Source organism: Brachyistius frenatus, unplaced genomic scaffold (assembly GCF_029030835.1).
Source record: "Brachyistius frenatus isolate BFR_SWC_R1_liver_20210118 unplaced genomic scaffold, ASM2903083v1 Contig_79, whole genome shotgun sequence".
Classification (NCBI taxonomy): Eukaryota; Metazoa; Chordata; class Actinopteri; family Embiotocidae; genus Brachyistius; species Brachyistius frenatus.
The window spans coordinates 417,501-436,426 of NW_027210678.1; the positions used below are offsets into that span (position 1 = coordinate 417,501).

General features: G+C 48.5%; 3 protein-coding genes and 1 non-coding gene across 8 annotated transcripts in view; all 4 read left to right on the forward strand.

Annotated features, from left to right (window-relative positions):
* Window positions 1–5,910, forward strand: part of atp1a2a (ATPase Na+/K+ transporting subunit alpha 2a) — a 33,274-nt gene extending 27,364 nt beyond the window's left edge. For 3 of the 4 annotated variants that reach the window (XM_069708865.1, XM_069708867.1, XM_069708868.1), the window contains 6 exons: window positions 1,572–1,695; window positions 2,438–2,583; window positions 2,671–2,801; window positions 2,898–2,999; window positions 3,209–3,300; window positions 5,503–5,592. In XM_069708865.1, the coding sequence (XP_069564966.1) occupies window positions 1,572–1,695; window positions 2,438–2,583; window positions 2,671–2,801; window positions 2,898–2,999; window positions 3,209–3,300; window positions 5,503–5,531 (624 nt within the window). In that variant the 3' untranslated portion in view covers window positions 5,532–5,592. Of the gene's footprint in view, window positions 1–1,571; window positions 1,696–2,437; window positions 2,584–2,670; window positions 2,802–2,897; window positions 3,000–3,208; window positions 3,301–5,502; window positions 5,593–5,715 lie in introns of those variants that run through there. The other variant, XM_069708866.1, reaches the window with a different exon arrangement.
* A 1,902-nt stretch (window positions 5,911–7,812) lies between these two features.
* On the forward strand, window positions 7,813–11,937 carry sdhc (succinate dehydrogenase complex, subunit C, integral membrane protein). The gene is made up of 6 exons (XM_069708899.1): window positions 7,813–7,861; window positions 9,696–9,755; window positions 9,862–9,963; window positions 10,636–10,697; window positions 11,362–11,525; window positions 11,713–11,937. Exons 1-6 carry the CDS (start codon window positions 7,845–7,847, stop codon window positions 11,815–11,817), a joined length of 510 nt encoding a protein of 169 aa, XP_069565000.1. The 5' UTR covers window positions 7,813–7,844; the 3' UTR covers window positions 11,818–11,937.
* Window positions 11,938–13,002: 1,065 nt separating this feature from the next.
* trnar-ucu (transfer RNA arginine (anticodon UCU)) lies at window positions 13,003–13,076 on the forward strand. The gene has a single exon. It is a non-coding gene; the product is annotated as a tRNA-Arg (tRNA).
* A 943-nt stretch (window positions 13,077–14,019) lies between these two features.
* cadm3 (cell adhesion molecule 3) overlaps window positions 14,020–18,926 on the forward strand; it is a 77,516-nt gene continuing 72,609 nt past the window's right edge. Inside the window, exons 1-2 of one of the 2 annotated variants that reach the window (XM_069708887.1) lie at window positions 14,020–14,653; window positions 16,050–16,171. In XM_069708887.1, the coding sequence (XP_069564988.1) occupies window positions 16,081–16,171 (91 nt within the window). In that variant the 5' untranslated portion in view covers window positions 14,020–14,653; window positions 16,050–16,080. The remainder of the gene's footprint in view (window positions 14,654–16,049; window positions 16,172–18,926) is intronic. The other variant, XM_069708888.1, reaches the window with a different exon arrangement.

Genomic DNA, 18,926 nt, shown 5'->3' on the forward strand with positions numbered 1-18,926 from the left:
TACCATGGCAACAGATCAGGAACATGAATGGGTATATAAGCTGATTTCAGAGAGGCAGAGTCTCTCAGCAGTGAAGATGGGGAGAGGTTCACCACTCTGAAAGACAGTGTTGGAAAATAGTTCAACAATCTAAGAATAATGTTCCTCAACGTAAAACTACAAAGAATTAGTGGATTTCATCGTCTACGGTTCATAATATCATTAAAAGATTCAGAGAATCTGGAGAAATCTCTGAACACAAGGGACAAGGCTGGAAACCAATATTGGATGGTGGTGATCTTCGGGCCCTCAGGCAGCACTGCATTAAAAACACACTATTCTGGAGTGGAAATCACTGCATGGGCTCAGGAACACTTGTGAAAACCATCGTCTGTGAACACAGTTCATCGCTGCGTCCACAAATGATGTTAAAACTCTCCAAAGAAGAAACCAGATGGAAACATGATCTGGGCCAAAGATCATTATTTTTAATTAAATATGAGTTTACATGATTTGAAAATCATCACATTCTGTTTTTATTTCCATTTCACTTAGCATCCCAACTCTTTTAGAAACAAGTTGTACTTTACTTCACTAATATGAAGAAATATGAACGTGTTTGTTTCAATGACAGATTTGTTCCTGTTATTTACTCGCCTGTCTGAGATCACAGGGAACGATCGCTCTTCCTTTATCGGTTTATTCCTCTTTAAAGATCCGATGACTGAAGTTTAAAAGTCCCTAATTCGTGCACTTGTTCTGCATATAAAAACCCTGCATTCAAAGTGAGGCGTGCGTGTCTTCAGTCACGGCTGCTGCAGAGAACAGCTGGCTGTTTCTTTTGAAGCGACGCACACCAAAATGAAAATATTTAAATATTCAAAAAATAACCTGTAAAGTGTTTCAAGCAGGAACACGAGCAAAGTTAGAAATTTCCCACGTCTGCTGGAGAGGTTGTTAACAGCTTGTTAACAGCTTAGTTCAACTCCAGGCTACAGGCTGCGGGGCTCTGCTGAGATTTAGCAGTGACAACCAGCACTTGGAGTGTGCTGTGATTATTTTTAGCCGCCGTGCCATGTGGCTGCAAAAGATGTTTATCAAAGCTCGATGTGGCACACTTTAAGAAGGCCTCCAGACGGAGATGTGGAACCGGCTCACAGAAGCACCTGCGCGGCACACTTTCCGAGGCGAGCCGGATCGATGGCCGGCGCCGCGAGTCAGAGGACTGTCACTCCAAAACAAACTGGATTTGTTGGGTTTCACACAGAGCCGAGTGTCCACCTCAAATCCCTCCTAAGTCCCGGAGATTTCCTGCCCTAAGTCACACATATTGCTCTGTTGCTTACCTGGTAAAACCAGCCAATATCGGCTCTTTATTACAGGGACCTTTCTCCCCTCCTGTTTTATGAATGTCTTCCCTCCTCCGTCTCTGTCACTGTCTTCGTGCCCTTTCTCTGCCTCCTCTCCGACTGACTGATTATATTCGTAGCGATACGTCTCGTCTGGCTCCGTCGTCTTTGTACCGGTGCCACGGAGACAAATTTCCTCCCATTTTACGGTGCGGGGTGCTCATCCTGTTCTCCTCTCCGCAGGTTCCCGCCATCTCATTGGCCTACGAGATGGCGGAGAGCGACATCATGAAGCGGCAACCGAGGAACCCCAGAACAGACAAGCTGGTGAATGAGCGCCTCATCAGCATGGCCTACGGGCAGATAGGTGCGTCTCCTTCATCTCGAGGACCGGTTCTGGTGATATTAAACACCAGAGACGAATGTTTCTTATGTCCAGTTCGGGGAATTAGATCCCGAGGTGAGCTGACAACTTTCCCTCTAATCATGGTGACATTTCCAGCGAATGCAGAGCGGCTCTATTTTCTGCTTCCGTCTTGGTCGTGTTTCAGCTCCGCTTCAGTGCCGACGTTTTATCTCTGGTTTTATTCGGTTTGGGAATAGTGAGAAATCAAAGGCTGGCCCAATTTCATAGGCTGTTAACTGGGTCAGAATATAACGGAGCTGCGATGGATGACACTCGATTTCAAACTGAACATGCTGGAAACAGACGGAGGCTCGCTTCAGCTCCCAGAACTCCTCCAACAGGAGTCCGAACATCTCCAACCTGCTGATGATGTGATGCTGCCTCGCTTAAGTTTCACTTTAACTACGTGATGAATTAATAACCATCGTCTCAGGTTTGATGAAGACTTCAGCTCAGAAACAAGATGTCCATCAGGATGGAAAGGCTCCGCAGAACTTTTAACAGAACTTTTTCTCCACTTTGTGTTTTCAAGGAAAAGTTAAACTCAAAATTACAGTTAGAAAATATCCAGGAAATTATGGCCCAAAAAACCCTGTAAAATGTTCTTGTTACAAAAAAAAAAAGATGTACGTTTTCCCACTGATCCCTCATTAATATCCATGTTTATTAAACCTGATGTTTTCCCACTGATTCTTTAAACCAGGTATGATCCAGGCTCTCGCCGGTTTCTTCACCTACTTCGTGATTCTGGCTGAGAACGGCTTCCTGCCGGGATTCCTCGTCGGGATCCGCATCAAGTGGGACGACCGCGAGATGAACGACCTGGAGGACAGCTATGGGCAGCAGTGGGTAAGGAGAGGGGTGGAGCTACACACCGACACACCTGGCAGGTGTTCCTCCTGTAGGAGTTTAAACGGAGTGTGTTTCACCCCGCAGACCTACGAGCAGAGGAAGATCATCGAGTTCACCTGCCACACGTCCTTCTTCGCCTCCATCGTGGTGGTCCAGTGGGCCGACCTCATCATCTGCAAGACCAGGAGGAACTCTCTGTTCCAGCAGGGCATGAAGTGAGGAGGAAGAGGAGCTTGTAAATACAAAGATCTGCGTTTTTATTCCCACTTTATTCCTCTGAGCCTGTTCGTTCTGATGTTTCCGCTCCACAGGAACCGGATCCTGATCTTCGGCCTCTTCGTGGAGACCGCCCTGGCCGCCTTCCTCTCCTACTGCCCAGGGATGGATGTGGCGCTGCGCATGTACCCGCTGAAGTACGCTCCGTATATTCACATCTCCACTGAACCGGGAAATAACCTCTTAAAGCCCTAATAGGCTGCCATTAGCCCGTCAGTCTGCGCTCTAAATGAAGGCTGTGATCTTCTTAAACACTGCCTTGTTATGTTTAATATTCCAAAATGGCTGCAGTGACTTTAACAGTCTGCCTGCGACTCACGGCTCCTCTTCCTCCTCTTCCTCCCAGGATCATGTGGTGGTTCTGTGCCTTCCCCTACAGCCTCCTCATCTTCATCTACGATGAGGTCCGTAAATTCATCCTGCGGAGGAGCCCAGGAGGTGAGTTCTTCTCTCAGACCCACATTAAATCAGCCCGTCCAGGAGTTTCTGTGATTGTTGCAATCAAAAATGTTTGATTTTGCAGCGGGTTTAAAAAAAAAAAAAAATATTTGTGGAGTTTTTTGCACAAAATTGAGGCAATTAGACAAAATTACTAATCCAGAAAGAAAAATTTATTCACAAGTTAATTAAAAAATATTTACAAGTTCCGCAAATATTACGGCGTTTGTTTGAATCTGCGTTAATTATTGCGATCGCCAGATTTCCTGGAGGAACTGATTAAAAGGATTCAAGTGTGTGTTGTTATAAATATGAAGACATGTCGGTGGTCCGGTACCGCGGTTAGTTTCTGTCAGGAGCTCATCTCTCAGCCTCCATCAGCCTCTATTAGCAGCCTCCATCAGCAGCCTCCATCAGCAGCCTCCATCAGCAGCCTCTACCAGCCTCCATCAGCCTCTATCAGCCTCCATCAGCCTTTATCAGCCTCCATCAGCCTTTATTAGCAGCCTCCATCAGCAGCCTCCATCAGCCTCCGTCAGCCTCTATCAGACTCCATCAGCCTCCATCAGCCTCCATCAGCCTCCCCTCGTATGAAGTGAATCTGTTATCGGACCAAAGAACATGGAATTTAACGTCGTCACTAACAGACTCAAACTGTGTTATAGAAAGTGTTGTGAGCGGAGATCACGGAGGAGCGAACAGGTACTAATTTCACACAACAGCGTCGGCTGTAATTACAGCTGATTATCGTTATTACTGTGGCGTAATGTTAAAAGCCTCGGTCTAAAGGAAGAGCTGTCAGCGTGGATGTTTGTGGGATGAAGAACATGTTTCATAACCCACCTCCTTTTTCTGCCACTTTATTTTTTTTATGTATTGTGAAACAGGAAGTGTAATTATTTTCATTAAAACCTTATTATGAAGCAGCGAAGAGCCTTCGGGCCGAACCGTCAGCCGTGCAGCTGAACAGCTTCCAGCCTCCGCAACACTCCACTGATTACTGTTTGTCTTCCAGGTCTGATTCCTGACAGTCACATCCGTCTGCCAGTTTGTGTAGAAATTCTTTTTCATAAATGGAGCCCAAAAAAAAATCACAGCTTAGAAACAAGAGAACAGCCACTGGATCTGATCTCAGGCCAGCAGCTGCATTTAACCACAGACTGTTTATAAAAGAGTTCGTATCTTCAGGTCTGTAAAATGGTTCTGATCCAGAAGTGTCTTCAGCTGCAATACCAGCGAGTGCCACTAGAGGTCGGCTCCAAAAAGCCTCCGGCTCCATAGACTCCCATTCAACTTCTCTCATCAAATCCAAAGTGAATAAAATGTGTCCATCAGTTCTCTCGGTGTTGTTAGCTAAAGTCACTCCTTCTTCTTAGTTTTCTGGAGGTCCATCTGAAAATAATCCCTCATTCATTAGAAAAGAAGATTCAAGAAGACCTGTTTTTGGGGGCGTGTCTGTTTGATTGACAGGCCTGTGGTGCAGTCAGGTTACAGCTATCGGTGGGCGGGACGTAGTATCGTCAGGTTTCCGATCAGATCGGTCAGATCCACCGCTGGCTCCTCCCCCAGCTTGTCCAAATATGGTCACTTCCTGCTCCAAAATAACAAGATGGTGGCGGACAGAATTGTTCCCAAACCAACGGATGTCGTTGCCGCTGGTTAACGAGCACCAGATGTCAATCAGAGATCTGTGGAGCTTCTTCACATGTAGCATCATCTTCCTCACAAACATCAGCTCCTTCCAGCAGCAGCAGGAATTATTTGAGTGGTTCTGGTTTTCAGCATGAAAGCAGTTTATCGAACACTTAAGAGCTAGAAACAGAACCCGTCCGACGACCTGCAGAACCGGCTCACGATGAGAGAGGAAATGAAGGCAAGGCTGATGGAGACTCTTGAGATGTACCCCAAAGATCCAACACCTGATACCGGACGCCCTACAAAAGTCTGAAAGTCCGCCGTGTGCCGGAGTCGGAGCTGACGAGGGGCGGGACGCGGAGACAAACAGGCTTTTTGGCGACGGTTAATCATTTGAGTTAATCTGTGAGCCACGGGCCGCTGATCAGAGCTCCCAGTTAGGAGGGATTCATTCGTACGGAGACAAAAGGCGGCGAGATGAATACAAATAGAGTGACACAAAAAGGATATTGTAAGGAGGGCTCGGCTGACACTCTGACACTCTTCCTCTCTCTTCATCTCTTCCAGGTTGGGTGGAGCTGGAGACTTATTATTAACATTCACTGTGTGTGTGTGTGTGTGTGTGTGTGTGTGTGTGTGTGTGTGTGTGTGTGTGTGTGTGTGTGTGTGTGTGTGTGTGTGTGTGTGTGTGTGTGTGTGTGTGTGTGTGTGTGTGTGTGTGTGTGTGTGTGTGTGTGTGTGTGTGTGTGTGTGTGTGTGTGTGTGTGTGTGTGTGAGTGAGTGAGTCTGTCAGCTGTAATATTGCATGGATCAGTTCACAAATATGATTATCATAAAAAGACTTTCTGAAAATAGGCTTTTTGATTGTGCTGTGAGCTTTTCTCTTCTTATCAGTCGTGATACACGCTGACAACACGCGTGTCGACAAACGAAATGTTGTTCATTATGTGAAATTTAACAAATAAAAACGATTCCACAGACTGTCTCATTTTTTTTAAATTTATTATTCATTGATTGTTTCCTAAAACTGGAAAGAAAGTATGAATGTAAACACGATATCTAGCAGGAAGTGTGATGTTCACCAATTCATGTCCAATACTAATAATTAATTCCACTAAATTAGAATATTTCAAACATTTACTCCCATTTAATCTTCCTTTACTCGCCCCACATGGAAGTCAGACCTGGTTTTGTTTATCTCATTTGATGGCACAGTTGTTGCCTCGATCACAGGTGGAGCGACATCATCGTATACGTCAGAAAAAAGGTCACAAACGGTTGTAAAATGTTCCAATAGTTAAAACACTTATGAAAAATGAAAGAATAACTAAGCTGTTGAATATCAGTTTATCATCTTTCCTGTAGCTCATCGTCCTCCTGTCCTCCTGTCTTCCTGTCCTTGTGTCCTCCTGTCCTCCTGTCCTGGTGTCCTTACTCGTGATTTTACTGTAGAAAAAGCTCTTTTGTGTTCAGACATATTTAAATCTGAAATCCAAAAGCTCCTTTAAATCAATTAGAAATGTGTTTTAACTTTTATTTAAGCGACCCGGCCGGTCCGACCGACACGGTTTACATTAATGGAGGAGCAGGTAATGAGGAATCAGTGTGGGGCTGCTTCTAGCCATCATTATCCTCAACCCAGCTCTGTGTGTGTGTGTGTGTGTGTGTGTGTGTGTGTGTGTGTGTGTGTGTGTGTGTGTGTGTGTGTGTGTGTGTGTGTGTGTGTGTGTGTGTGTGTGTGTGTGTGTGTGTGTGGTGTTTATTTCAGCTGCAGTAGAGCTGCTGTTTTTGCATTGATTGTTTTAGGAGGTCGTCTCGTGGTTTTTCCCGGTTTGAGTGTCACGTCTGTTGACTTTCCAGTTTTTCTACAGTATCATGTGTCTCTGTGATCCGGTTTGTTGCACACTGCACTTGTTATCTACATGTTTTTCTGTCATTGACGTATTTGGTTTGTCTGACCAGAAATCTGAGATGATCAGTTTACTGGAACCAGACAATGTTTGATAGTTCTGCTCCAAAGATGACAATTAAAAAACTAAGAATATAGTGTCAGTTATATCTTTGCTGGTTAATATTTCAGCTCTTTACTAATGCAAACTCTCATCCTTATGGCCATTATGTTTCCTCGTGTTTGACAAAGAACAAAATGCTCATAAATGAGACAGACAGAAAAAACAGCCTTTCAGTAAAGTTTGACCTTTTGTTTATTTTGTTTCACTGAATATTGACTTATTTTCAAATTTATTTTCCCAGAATGATTACTTTACTTTTAATTTAACTTTAATTTTTTTTTTTTTTTTACTGAAGTTTGATATTTGTTTTATTTTTATTGTTTTCAGTGAAGTTTAACCATCTTTATAGATTTTTTTTTTTGCCCACAGAAGTTTAACTTTATTTTGAATTCAATTAAAACATTTTGTCACTGAAGTTTGACCGTCTCAGGACAATAACTGAACCTCACGGTTTCACGTAACTGTACAATAACTCACCTTTGGCAAAATAACACTGTTGACTGTGTTTCTTGGTTGTTTGTATATAATATATATAGATATATACTGTACTGTATATACTGTATATACTGTGCATTTTATATTTTATATTTTTACTGCTATTTTATTGCTTTTCTATTATTCTATTATTATCTTATTGCTTCTGTATGCTGCTGTAGCAAAAAATGTTCCCCTCGGGGATTAATAAAGTAACTACCTAACTAACCTAACCTAACTAACCCTAACCTAACTAGCCTAACTAGCCTAACTAACCTAACCTAACTAACCCTAACCTAACTAGCCTAACTAACCTAACTAGCCTAACAAGTCCTAACTAACCTAACCTAACCTTACCTAACCTAACTAACCGAGCAGAACAACAACATCCGGCTGCGTCACTTCCGCTGACTGCCTGTCAACATGGCGTTGCTTCTAAGGTCAGTACATCTTTGCTACTTGAGTTTTGGGCTCGGGGAAAGCTTTCCGTGCCGTTTTCCGGGGTGGTGGAGGGACACGGACACACGTCGAGCAGATTGCAGTGACAGCCGGGGACAACACGGCCGGGTCCAGCCTCTCATGTCGGTTTATTGTCGGTGTTTAGCAGCGGAACGGTGCGACGCAGCGCGAGCTGCCGCTAGCTTGTTAGCTAAAGCTAACCGTCGTGTCTTTGAACGCAGCAGAGAAAGTGGACTTCGTGTCTGACTGTCCTCATGACGGACGGAGACGGTGACATCCGCTGTCTCTGTCTGTCTCCAGTTAAATTATGTGCTGGACTGAGGGGCTCCTCCATCCGGGTACCAAGTCAAAGGTTATTTCTTCTTCACTGTTCACTTCAGTTAGTCTGGTTTATTTAATCAGTTACTCTGGTCTGTATCGTCTGGTCATCCGGGTTAGTTTGATCTGGTTAACGTGGGTTAGTTTGATCAGGTAAACGTGGGTTAGTTTGATCTGGTAAACGTGGGTTAGTTTGATCAGGTTAACGTGGGTTAGTTTGATCAGGTTGACGTGGGTTAGTTTGATCAGGTTGACGTGGGTTAGTTTGATCAGGTTAACTCGGGTTAGTTTGATCAGGTTAACGTGGGTTAGTTTGATCTGGTTAACGTGGGTTAGTTTGATCTGGTAGACGTGGGTTAGTTTGATCAGGTTAACGTGGGTTAGTTTGATCAGGTTGACGTGGGTTAGTTTGATCAGGTTAACGTGGGTTAGTTTGATCAGGTTAACTCGGGTTAGTTTGATTAGGTTAACGTGGGTTAGTTTGATCTGGTAGACGTGGGTTAGTTTGATCAGGTTAACGTGGGTTAGTTTGATCAGGTAAACGTGGGTTAGTTTGATCAAGTTAACGTGGGTTAGTTTGATCAGGTTAACGTGGGTTAGTTTGATCTGGTAGACGTGGGTTAGTTTGATCAGGTTGACGTGGGTTAGTTTGATCAGGTTAACTCGGGTTAGTTTGATCAGGTTAACATGGGTTAGTTTGATCTGGTAGACGTGGGTTAGTTTGATCTGGTAGACGTGGGTTAGTTTGATCAGGTTAACTCGGGTTAGTTTGATCAGGTTAACGTGGGTTAGTTTGATCAGGTAAACGTGGGTTAGTTTGATCTGGTTAACGTGGGTTAGTTTGATCAGGTTAACGTGGGTTAGTTTGATCTGGTAGACGTGGGTTAGTTTGATCTGGTAGACGTGGGTTAGTTTGATCAGGTTGACGTGGGTTAGTTTGATCAGGTTAACTCGGGTTAGTTTGATCAGGTTAACGTGGGTTAGTTTGATCTGGTAAACGTGGGTTAGTTTGATCAGGTAAACGTGGGTTAGTTTGATCAGGTTAACGTGGGTTAGTTTGATCAGGTTAACTCGGGTTAGTTTGATTAGGTTAACTCAGGTTAGTTTGATCAGGTTAACTCGGGTTAGTTTGATTAGGTTAACTCAGGTTAGTTTGATCAGGTTAACTCGGGTTAGCCTGCTACTCACAGAGCGTCAGTTTACTGTGTTGAAATCTCTTCTTTATTCTGGATTTAAATATTTTATTTGATATTTTATATCGTCCATGTTGGATGTGTTCCAGTTTACGTCTCCATCAGAACATGAAGATCACAACGATGCTGTCAGACAGATTCATTCATAATAATGTGAATAACATCTCTTCATGTAGATGTCTGCTGGTGTTATTGTCTTGTTGTGTGTCAGATATTTTGTTTACATGTTGGAGTCTTTCGTTGTCTTATTAAATGTCTGATTCAGCGCCCACAGTAACGTCCAGCTCTTCTGTCTTGTGTTCAGGACGTTGACCCGTCAGGGTGCGAGTCTCTCCAAGCCGCACTACAGCGCCCTCTACAGACAGTGAGTACCGAGCGTGCACATAAATATGCTGCTGATAATTCATCATAACAATGCAGCCGCACAGACGTGAGCTCACCTGTGGTGGAACCTCCCGTGTCGTCCTTAGTGCCGCTCCGATGGGAACCACCGCCAAGGACGAGATGAACAAGTTCTGGGCCAAAAACGCCCGATTAAACCGCCCGATGTCTCCTCATATCTCCATCTACCAGTACGTATGAAAAATCACCTCTCTGTTTATGTTTGAGCATTTCAGCCTCGTGTCTCCACCGGCATCTTCTAATAATCCTCATGTTTCAGACTGCAGGCGTTTCCCTTCTTTTAATGCTAATAAAACAGCAGGAGAAGCTCCTCGATGGACCGAATCCTAAAAACCTCTTTTATCCTCTCAGTTTTCACTTCTCTGTTATGTGGGATCAGTCATCTGCAGTCCACCTGTGATCCAAGGATTTAAGTCTCTCACCTGGTTCAACCTCATGTAGAACTGGATGTGTTCGATAAAGTGTCGGCTCTCCTCCACTTTGATTTAAAATATAAAATGCGCCTCCTGAAAGTTTCTCCTCCGTCAGCCTGAGAAACAGAAACCTGCAACACACAGCTGTGTTTATCTGACGTTTCCAGAAAGGTCAGAGGTCGTGGGCGTTCATGTTTTGGTTGGATGTTCAGCTGATATATTGTAATTTTAGTCGTGTAGAGTTTGTCTTCATAACTTAGATAACAGCTGACGTCTGAGGAACACGTTTAAATCACGGTTGTGTTTCCTGTTCGCCTCCGACCGGGTTTTTATGACGAGTCGTTCCGATTCAGATGAACATCAGTTAAACTTGTACTTCTTGTCCACCTGCTGCTGTAGCTGACACGCAGCGTGTCCCGTGTGTTCCAGGTGGTCCGTCCCCATGGTGATGTCCATCACACACAGAGGAACCGGAGTGGGGCTCAGCGGAGGTAACGCTTCATCTCTCGTCCGTCATGTCAGCAATAAAGATGCGAATGTTCTAGTTTGATCCTGAACGTCCTGAAACGACCTCTCGGAGAAACGTGTGTTTTCTCTGCCGCTGTCAGCTTCACATTGACCCTGAAAAGCTCTTCGGGGCATTTCAGTCCATCACATCGATCTGTGCTGAGAGCATTTACTGGAATCACTAAACCAAAGTTGTTCGATAGAAAGCGGAGCGTGTGGTGAACATGGAGTTCAGATGTTTGTGTGGTCGGTTCACGTGTTCACGGCTTCAGATGAGTCTGATGTTAACACGGAGAACATGTCATCAACATGTCATCAACATGTCATCAACATGTCATCAACATGTCATCAACATGTCATCAACATGTCATCAACATGTCATCAACATGTCATCAACATGTCATCAACATGTCATCAAGCAGCTTCACAGGCGTGTTATTCTTTTATAGGAACATGTGACATCCAGCTGTTTGGTCTCAGTGCTGCTTTACATGTTGAAGTAAAGCCTGAGAGGAACTACATTTCTGTGTGTGTGTGTGTGTGTGTGTGTGTGTGTGTGTGTGTGTGTGTGTGTGTGTGTGTGTGTGTGTGTGTGTGTGTGTGTGTGTGTGTGTGTGTGTCGGTCCGGGCTCTTCTGTCTGTGTTCAGCTATCTCGGCCTTCGCCGTGGCAGCGCTGGTGTTGCCGGGGAACTACCCGTACTACCTGGACCTGATCCACTCGCTGTCCGTCGGGTCTTATCTCATCGGGCTGACCAAGTTCGGCATCGCCTTCCCCGTCTCTTACCACACCTACAACGGCATCCGCCACCTGGTGAGACCTCCATCTTCCATTTATACATGCGGTGTTGTTTGTGTCGCACATGTAACTCTGATGTTTGTTTTTTCTATTATTTCTGTCATGTTTGTTCATTTTTATTGACTTTAGTAGATTCCATTTGTAAACATTTAAAAACGGTCTCCTGTCCTCTCTTTTATTGTTATTACTATTATCCAATCAGTGTTGGGACATCGGCAAAGGCTTCAAAATCCCAGAGGTGTACCGCTCCGGCTACACCGTCATCGGCCTATCCATCCTCACCTCCATCGCCCTGGCGATGCTCTGAGCAGAGAGGAGGAGGAGCCTGTTGAGGAAGGTGTGGACTGATGCTCGGAGGGAGTTCTGTGTAAATGTTCTGTGGTGGTTTCACCAGAGTATTAAATAAAGGATTATATTATGCTGTGTACTCGGGGACGCCGGTGTGAGTCATTACACCCTGCAGACCGCGGGGGTCAAAGTGCATGAAATGTGACCCAGTTAGTTCCACACTTGTTTCAGACGTGTCCTACATGTGGCGTCCCGGCGTGACGTCGGCTTCATGAATCTCTTTAATGAAGCCGGTGTGTTCGGAGCGTGTGTTGTTGTGTTTACTGCAGGCTGTCATTCATATTTCACCGTCCTGGGCAGCAGGTGCTCCGATGCATTTATAACAAGAGGACAGGGGGCTGAGGTGTGTGTGTGTGTAGGGGGTAGTGGGGGAGGGGTGTGGATGTGGAGCCCCCCCCCCCCACCCTGAGCCACGTAGGACATGCACGCACACCTGAGCAGCTTCTGTCCCGCGGTGTGAATCACCGTCAGATCCAACTTCTCCCGTCAGGCTGCAGGAAACAAATATTGTGGTCTGAACCCGTGATGTCGCTTCGGATCAGCTGAAGCTGCACTCACAGGAACACCAGCAGCACTTAGGCTCCTTAGCTCCAACACAATTGGTTTATCAATTTGCTGCCGGCGGCTCGGAGGGAGGACGCCTGTCCACTCGAATGTGTCCTCGGCGTGCCGTGGAGAAGATCTGAGCCCCGCGATGAACGAGCTGCTGCTGCGTGTTCGTAGAGCTCTACAGGTGACACGGCTCCCTGTCCAGCAGCTGTTTCTGACCGACAGGTATTTTCATCCACATCACGACCGCCGTAACGGGAGCACGTGCAGCGTTCAGGGTCTGGCTGCAGTGAGTTTGGGATGTAAATGATTCTGTCTCATCGGCACTTTTCCACCTCGGCTCCTTTTTCATCTCTCTGCAATCTTCCCAGTGATGGAAGGGAAGAGTCCATCACTCCGCAGGTTAACACTTGGTTTTATGAGGCATTAAGGGACTAATGAGGACGCGGCGGCAGCACCCCCTACCGGCCGGCGGGGGTACCGTCTTCAGGGCTGCGGTCCTGATGCTGAGGGATGGAGAGGGTACCGCGTGGGGCTGACAGGAAGAGGAGGAGGAGTTTAAACCCGGGTTTCATCTTAAAAAAAACATGCCGTCGTCTCTGTGGCGCAATGGAATAGCGCGCTGGACTTCTAATCCAGAGGCTCCGGGTTCGAGTCCCGGCAGAGATGAGAGGATGTGAGCCAGGCTTTTTGGACGAGATGCTGGAGGAACGCTTCCTTTGTGTTTTGTGGGTCTCTGCTGTGATGGTGTGTTTTAGAAGGCTGCTGGTCAGATGGATGCACAGACTGACCAGAGACGTGTTGATGGTCTGCAGACTCATCATGAACGAACCTATTCAGCGTACAAAGGTCACGCTTTTATACATGCAGAGGTAACGTGCAGAGAGGGAAGGACCGCCCGGTCTGAAGCTCCTGCGTCTGTCCGCTGACTGAAAGCAGCTACAAAACATTTAAAACTCCATAACAAGTGTTTAATGATGCCAGATGCTGCTTCTGTTTCACAGACACAGAAACTCTTCCAGCTCAAATGAGTCATGATGCCAGAACAACGGACTGCTGTGTTCAGATGGAGAGAAGAATCAGTGAGCAGAACCTCCGGAGTCCTTGAAGGACCCTGAAGCAGGTCTTCAGTCCTCCAAAGATCCAACATGTGGGACAAGTTTCTCCTTCAGCTGCTGGTTTGAAGATCTCAGGAGCTTTTTGTCCTGCCGCTGCCGCCATCCATGTTTAACCCCATCATGCCTCCCCCCACACACAGGCCTAATCCGCCAGTAAAACTAATCCCTAATCCTCTCTGGCAACTTGAACACCCCCTCTCCCTCCACCCCTCCCCTCCCCCCACACCCTTTCCCCAGATCCCAGACAGGACTGTCCTCTGATGGAGTTACAACATGCAAACTGAGGTAGGCACATTAGAAAAGTCATAAGAAAGTCATCATTAAAGGGACAATCCTCTAAAAACTGAAGAACCACAGCTGCACGTGGACTCAGTGACATCATTACCGAATATTATCCCGCCTCCGGGCACCGGCGGAGTCCTATCACACAGATAGGAGTAATAGCTCCATAACATGAGTGATAAGGAGCGCAGCTCCCTGCAGAGGGAGCCGTGACGATCCGCCGCTGATGACCTCCTCATCTCCGGAGATAGAGTCGGTATCAGCCCCGCAGATAAACACTGAACCGGGCTCTCCCGTTCACCGGGGGCACCGACACCCTCCGCGATAAAAGCCTTGCACACGCTCACTGTGTGCGGGGAGAGCTGCACGAGCACCGCAGTGATGCTCCGGCGTGGTGAGATCTCCTCTATCGGCTCCATCTCAGCCGGTAGGCCCCTGCTCGGCCCGGTTATCCCGGTGGTACGGGCCAAATCGTATTAAAATCCCCTCCCTCCTCCCTCTCCCCCCTCCCCCTCCCTCCCTCCCTCCTCCCCTGTCCCCTCCCTCCCGTCTCTCAGACAGTCTGTTTTTGCTGCAGTGAACGGTAGCCGTGCAGAGAGCGACACAGATACACAGATACAACCGGAGAGCGCGCGGAGGAACAAAAAGCAGTAAAACAAGGGAGTCGCGAGGAGAAGAAGAAAGGAGATATAAAAAAATTAAAAAACCACAAAAAAAAAAAAAAAAAAAAGTCGATCCGAGCAGACTGAGAGGAGCTCCGGACCAAAACACTGCTGCGCATCTAACCGGAGACCTTACCGGGGACCTTACCGGAGACCAACAACAGACTCCGGAGGCGGAATAACGGTGTGTGTGTGTGTGTGTGTTACCGTGCAATGCTTCTCACTTTATGTGATTGTAGCGGGCTGGAGGCTGCAGGGCGGACCGGAGACACCTGTCAGTGCTGACGCTGTTCGTCTCCAGGAATGTGTGTGCGCACTCCGAGTGTGTGTGTGTGTGTGTGTGTGTGTGTGTGTGTGTGTGTGTGTGTGTGTGTGTGTGTGTGTGTGTGTGTGTCCGTTGTGCCTGCCCGGGGAGAGGCAGCTGAATAATCCCTGCGTGTTTTATTATTTACTCTGAATGAGCGCGCTGTGGTCGGGCTGCTACGCGGTGCCCGGCTCTCCTCTCCTCCTCCTCCCCCTCTCCTCCTCTCCTCCTCCTCTCCCCCTCTCCCCCTTTTCTCCTCCTCTCCTCCTCTCCCCCTCTCCTCCTCCTCTCCCACTCTCCTCCTCCTCTCCCCCTCTCCTCCTCCTCTCCCCCTCTCCCCTTTCTCCTCCTCTCCTCCCCTCCTCCTCCTCTCCTCCTCTCCTCCTCCTCTCCCCCTCTCCTCCCCCTCTCCTCCTCTCCCCCTCTCCTCCCCCTCTCCTCCTCCTCTCCTCCTCCTCCTCTGTTAAAACCACCGGACCTCTCGGTGTATCTGAGCTCCAGTCAGAGGAGCCGTTACCAAAGCCTGCCGGAGCTCGCGCGGTCCGTCGCAGCGGTGCAGGCAGCCGCACGAGCTCATTGGTCGTTGTTGTTGTTGTTGTTGTTATTATCACCGTCGCTACTATTATTATTATTGTTATTATTATTAATACCCCCTGTTGAGTGAGGCGGGAACTTGTGGTGAATCAAAGTGCACGTTTGTTTCTCCGGGATGTACTTGCTCCAGTTTCTGTTTCCTTTCTCGCCATCACCACTCAACAGGAAGGGCGGGAACAACAATACACACAGCACCCCACCCCTCCCAGTATCCCTCCACCCCCCATTCCCTGTCCCCGCCCCGCCCGCCGGCCCGTCCCGCAGGCTAAGTAAAACGGGAGGCTTCCCAGATGGACGCAGGGCTCACCTCCGCGCGCTGTGTGCTGCTATTTTAAGTAATGTGCGCGAGAAGAAGAGAAAGAGGAGAGAGAGTGCGCGTGGCGGAGAGAGGAGGAGTGCCGAGTGTCTGTGCAGAGCGCGTGCTCTTGTCTGTCTTTGTTTTCTATTTCCTGTGAGTCTTCCTCACCTTTAACTGAGTTCACACCTGACTCCTCCCCCCCCCCCCCCGTATAACACCAGCAGATCGATGAATACCCATGGAGCAGCGCGCGGAGCTGCGGGTCCAGCTTCACGCGGCAGCAGCCAGCTGATGGCAGGGGACTCAATTATATTCCAGCTCTGCTCCTCTCTGCTCCTCTCTGCTCTGCCTCTCCTCCTCATCTCTCCATCTCTCTCCCTGCAGGTGACCCTCCAGAGCTCCTCCCCCCCCGACCATGGCTTTCCCATCAGCCCCCTCTGCGTTATGGACCGTCAGCTTGTTGACGGCGCTGCTCTCAGGGACGGTTCACAGCAACGTGGTGTTTGGTGAGTACATCTGTGTGTGTGTGTGTGTGTGTGTGTGTGTGTGTGTGTGTGTGTGTGTGTGTGTGTGAGTGTTTGGGCCCTGGGGCCCCTGACCTCCCCGACCCCCTTTTTCTGCCTCTTATCTGTGGACCTCGAGGCCTTTTCCTTGTTTCCTGTACGACCACAAGAGAATCAGGCAGCTGTGAATAAACACATGAGACCTGCTGGAATTCCTGCTGTTGTGTGAGGAATGAGCACAAGACACACACACACACACACACACACACACACACACACACACACACACACACACACACACACACACACACACACACACACACACACACATAGACACAGACACACACACACACACAGACACATAGACACACACACACACACACACACACACACACACACACACACACACACACACACACACACACACACACACACACACACACACACACACACACACACACACACACACACACACACACACACACACACACACGACACACATGCACATAGACACACACACACACACACACACACACACACACACACACACACACACACACACACACACACACACACACACACACACACACACACCACAGGTCCTGACTGTAGTAACACACTCTCTGTGTGCCTGTGATCTGTCCACTCACCTCCACAGTCCCCCACCTCCCTCCTCCCTCCTCCTCTCTCCTCCCTCCTCATCTCTCTTCCCTCCCCCTCCTCCTCCTCTCTCCTCCCTCCTCCTCCCTCCTCTCTCCTCCTCTCTCCTCCCTCCTCTCCCCTCCTCCTCCTCCCCCTCCTTCCTCCTTCCTCCTCCTCCCCCCTCCTTCCTCCTTCCTCCCCCTCCTTCCTCCTTCCTCCCTCCTCTCTCCTCCTCCCTCCTCCCTCCTCATCTCTCTTCCCTCCCCCCTCCTCCTCCTCTCTCCTCCCTCCTCCTCCCTCCTCTCTCCTCCTCTGTTCTCCCTCCTCCTCTCTCCTCCTCTCTCCTCCCTCCTTCCTCCTCTCTCCTCCTCCTCCCCCTCCTTCCTCCTCCTCCTCCTCCTCCTCCTCCTCCTCCTCCTCCTCCTCCTCCTCTCTCCTCATCCCTCCTCCTTCCTCCTTCTCCCTCCTTCCTCTCTCCTCCTCTCTCCTTCCTCCTTCCTCCTCCTCCTCCTCCTCCTCCTCCTCCTCCCTCCTCCTCTCTCATCCCTCCTCCTCTCTCCTCCTCCCTCCTCCTCCCTCCTCCTCTCTCATCCCTCCTCCCCCTCCTTCCTCCTCCTCCCTCCTCTCTCCTCATCCCTCCTCCCCCCTCCTTCCTCCTCCTCCCTCCTCTCTCCTCCTCCCTCCTCCTCCCTCCTCATCTCTCTTCCCTCCTCCCCCCTCCTTCCTCCTTCCTCCTTCTCCCTCCTCTCTCCTCCTTCTCCCTCCTCTCTCCTCCTCCTCCTCCTCTCTCCTCCTCCTCCTCCCTCCTCCTCCTCCTCCTCCCTCCTCTGCTGAGCCCCACCAGTGGGTGAGTCTCCCTGTGCTCTCAGCACCACATGAGCCTCATACAGCTTCCAGTGCGATGAGGTCGTGGCGGAGAGCGGCGGGTTAGAGAGGGTTTGATGAGAGAAGCAGTTTGTAATGATGTCATCGCGGCTGCCAACAGGAATCTACCGTCCCGTGTGCTTTCCAATTACATAACGCTCAAGTGCCCGGCTGCCGGTAATACAACCTTCAGAGGGCGAGCCGGTGCCGGGGGCGAGCGGAGCGTCGTGAATGGCCCTCAATCCGTAGGAGAGTTGATTGACAGGCAGAGTCCCCGTGGCAGTTTTCTCATTACAGTTGTGATTTAATTGCACCGAGTGTTTGGCGGAGAATCGTGAGACGAGACCGCGAGCGAGAGGGTTTCTAACAGGCGCTCCCTGATTTGCATTTTCAATATATATTCTCAGAGGCTGCCGGAGCTCACTAGTGCTCACCCACACGGATTCACCAATCCGAGGGCGTCCGTGAACACAGGACATCATGCATATGCATGGACACGCTGTAGATGTGCATGGACACGCTGTAGATGTGCATGGACACGCTGTAGATGTGCATGGACACGCTGTAGATGTGCATGGACACGCTGTAGATGTGCATGGACACGCTGTAGATGTGCATGGACACGCTGTAGATGTGCATGGACACGCTGTAGATGTGCATGCTGTAGATGTGCATGGACACGCTGTAGATGTGCATGGACACGCTGTAGATGTGCATGGACACGCTGTAGATGTGCATGGACACGCTGTAGATGTGCATGGACACGCTGTAGATGTGCATGGACACGCTGTAGATGTGCATGGACACGCTGTAGATGTGCATGGACACGCTGTAGATGTGCATGGACACGCTGTAGATGTGCACATCTACTGTACTTTGAATGTGTTTATCCACATCAGCTGTTTTCCTCTTTTCGGGTGAATGAGCTGTGTTTCTGTGTTTCTGTGTTTCTGTGTTTCTGTGTTTCTGTGTTTCTGTGTTTCTGTGTTTCTCTGTGAAGTGAATGATGTCAGTACAGTAACACCTGAGAAACATGAGGTCACTGCTGGACAAATGTAAATGAGAGACGCAGAAAGAATCTGATGATGCGCTTCGTTATTTGGGGCCTGAAAACGATTTTGGCTGGCGTTCAGACGCACGTCCCATTTGATGAAGGTGCACCTGGAGGGAGGCCCGACCATGCATCACCAATTCTTGCTTTGGTTTCACCTGAACTCTGTTTTACATTATCATGTCAGTCAGGCAGAGTAAT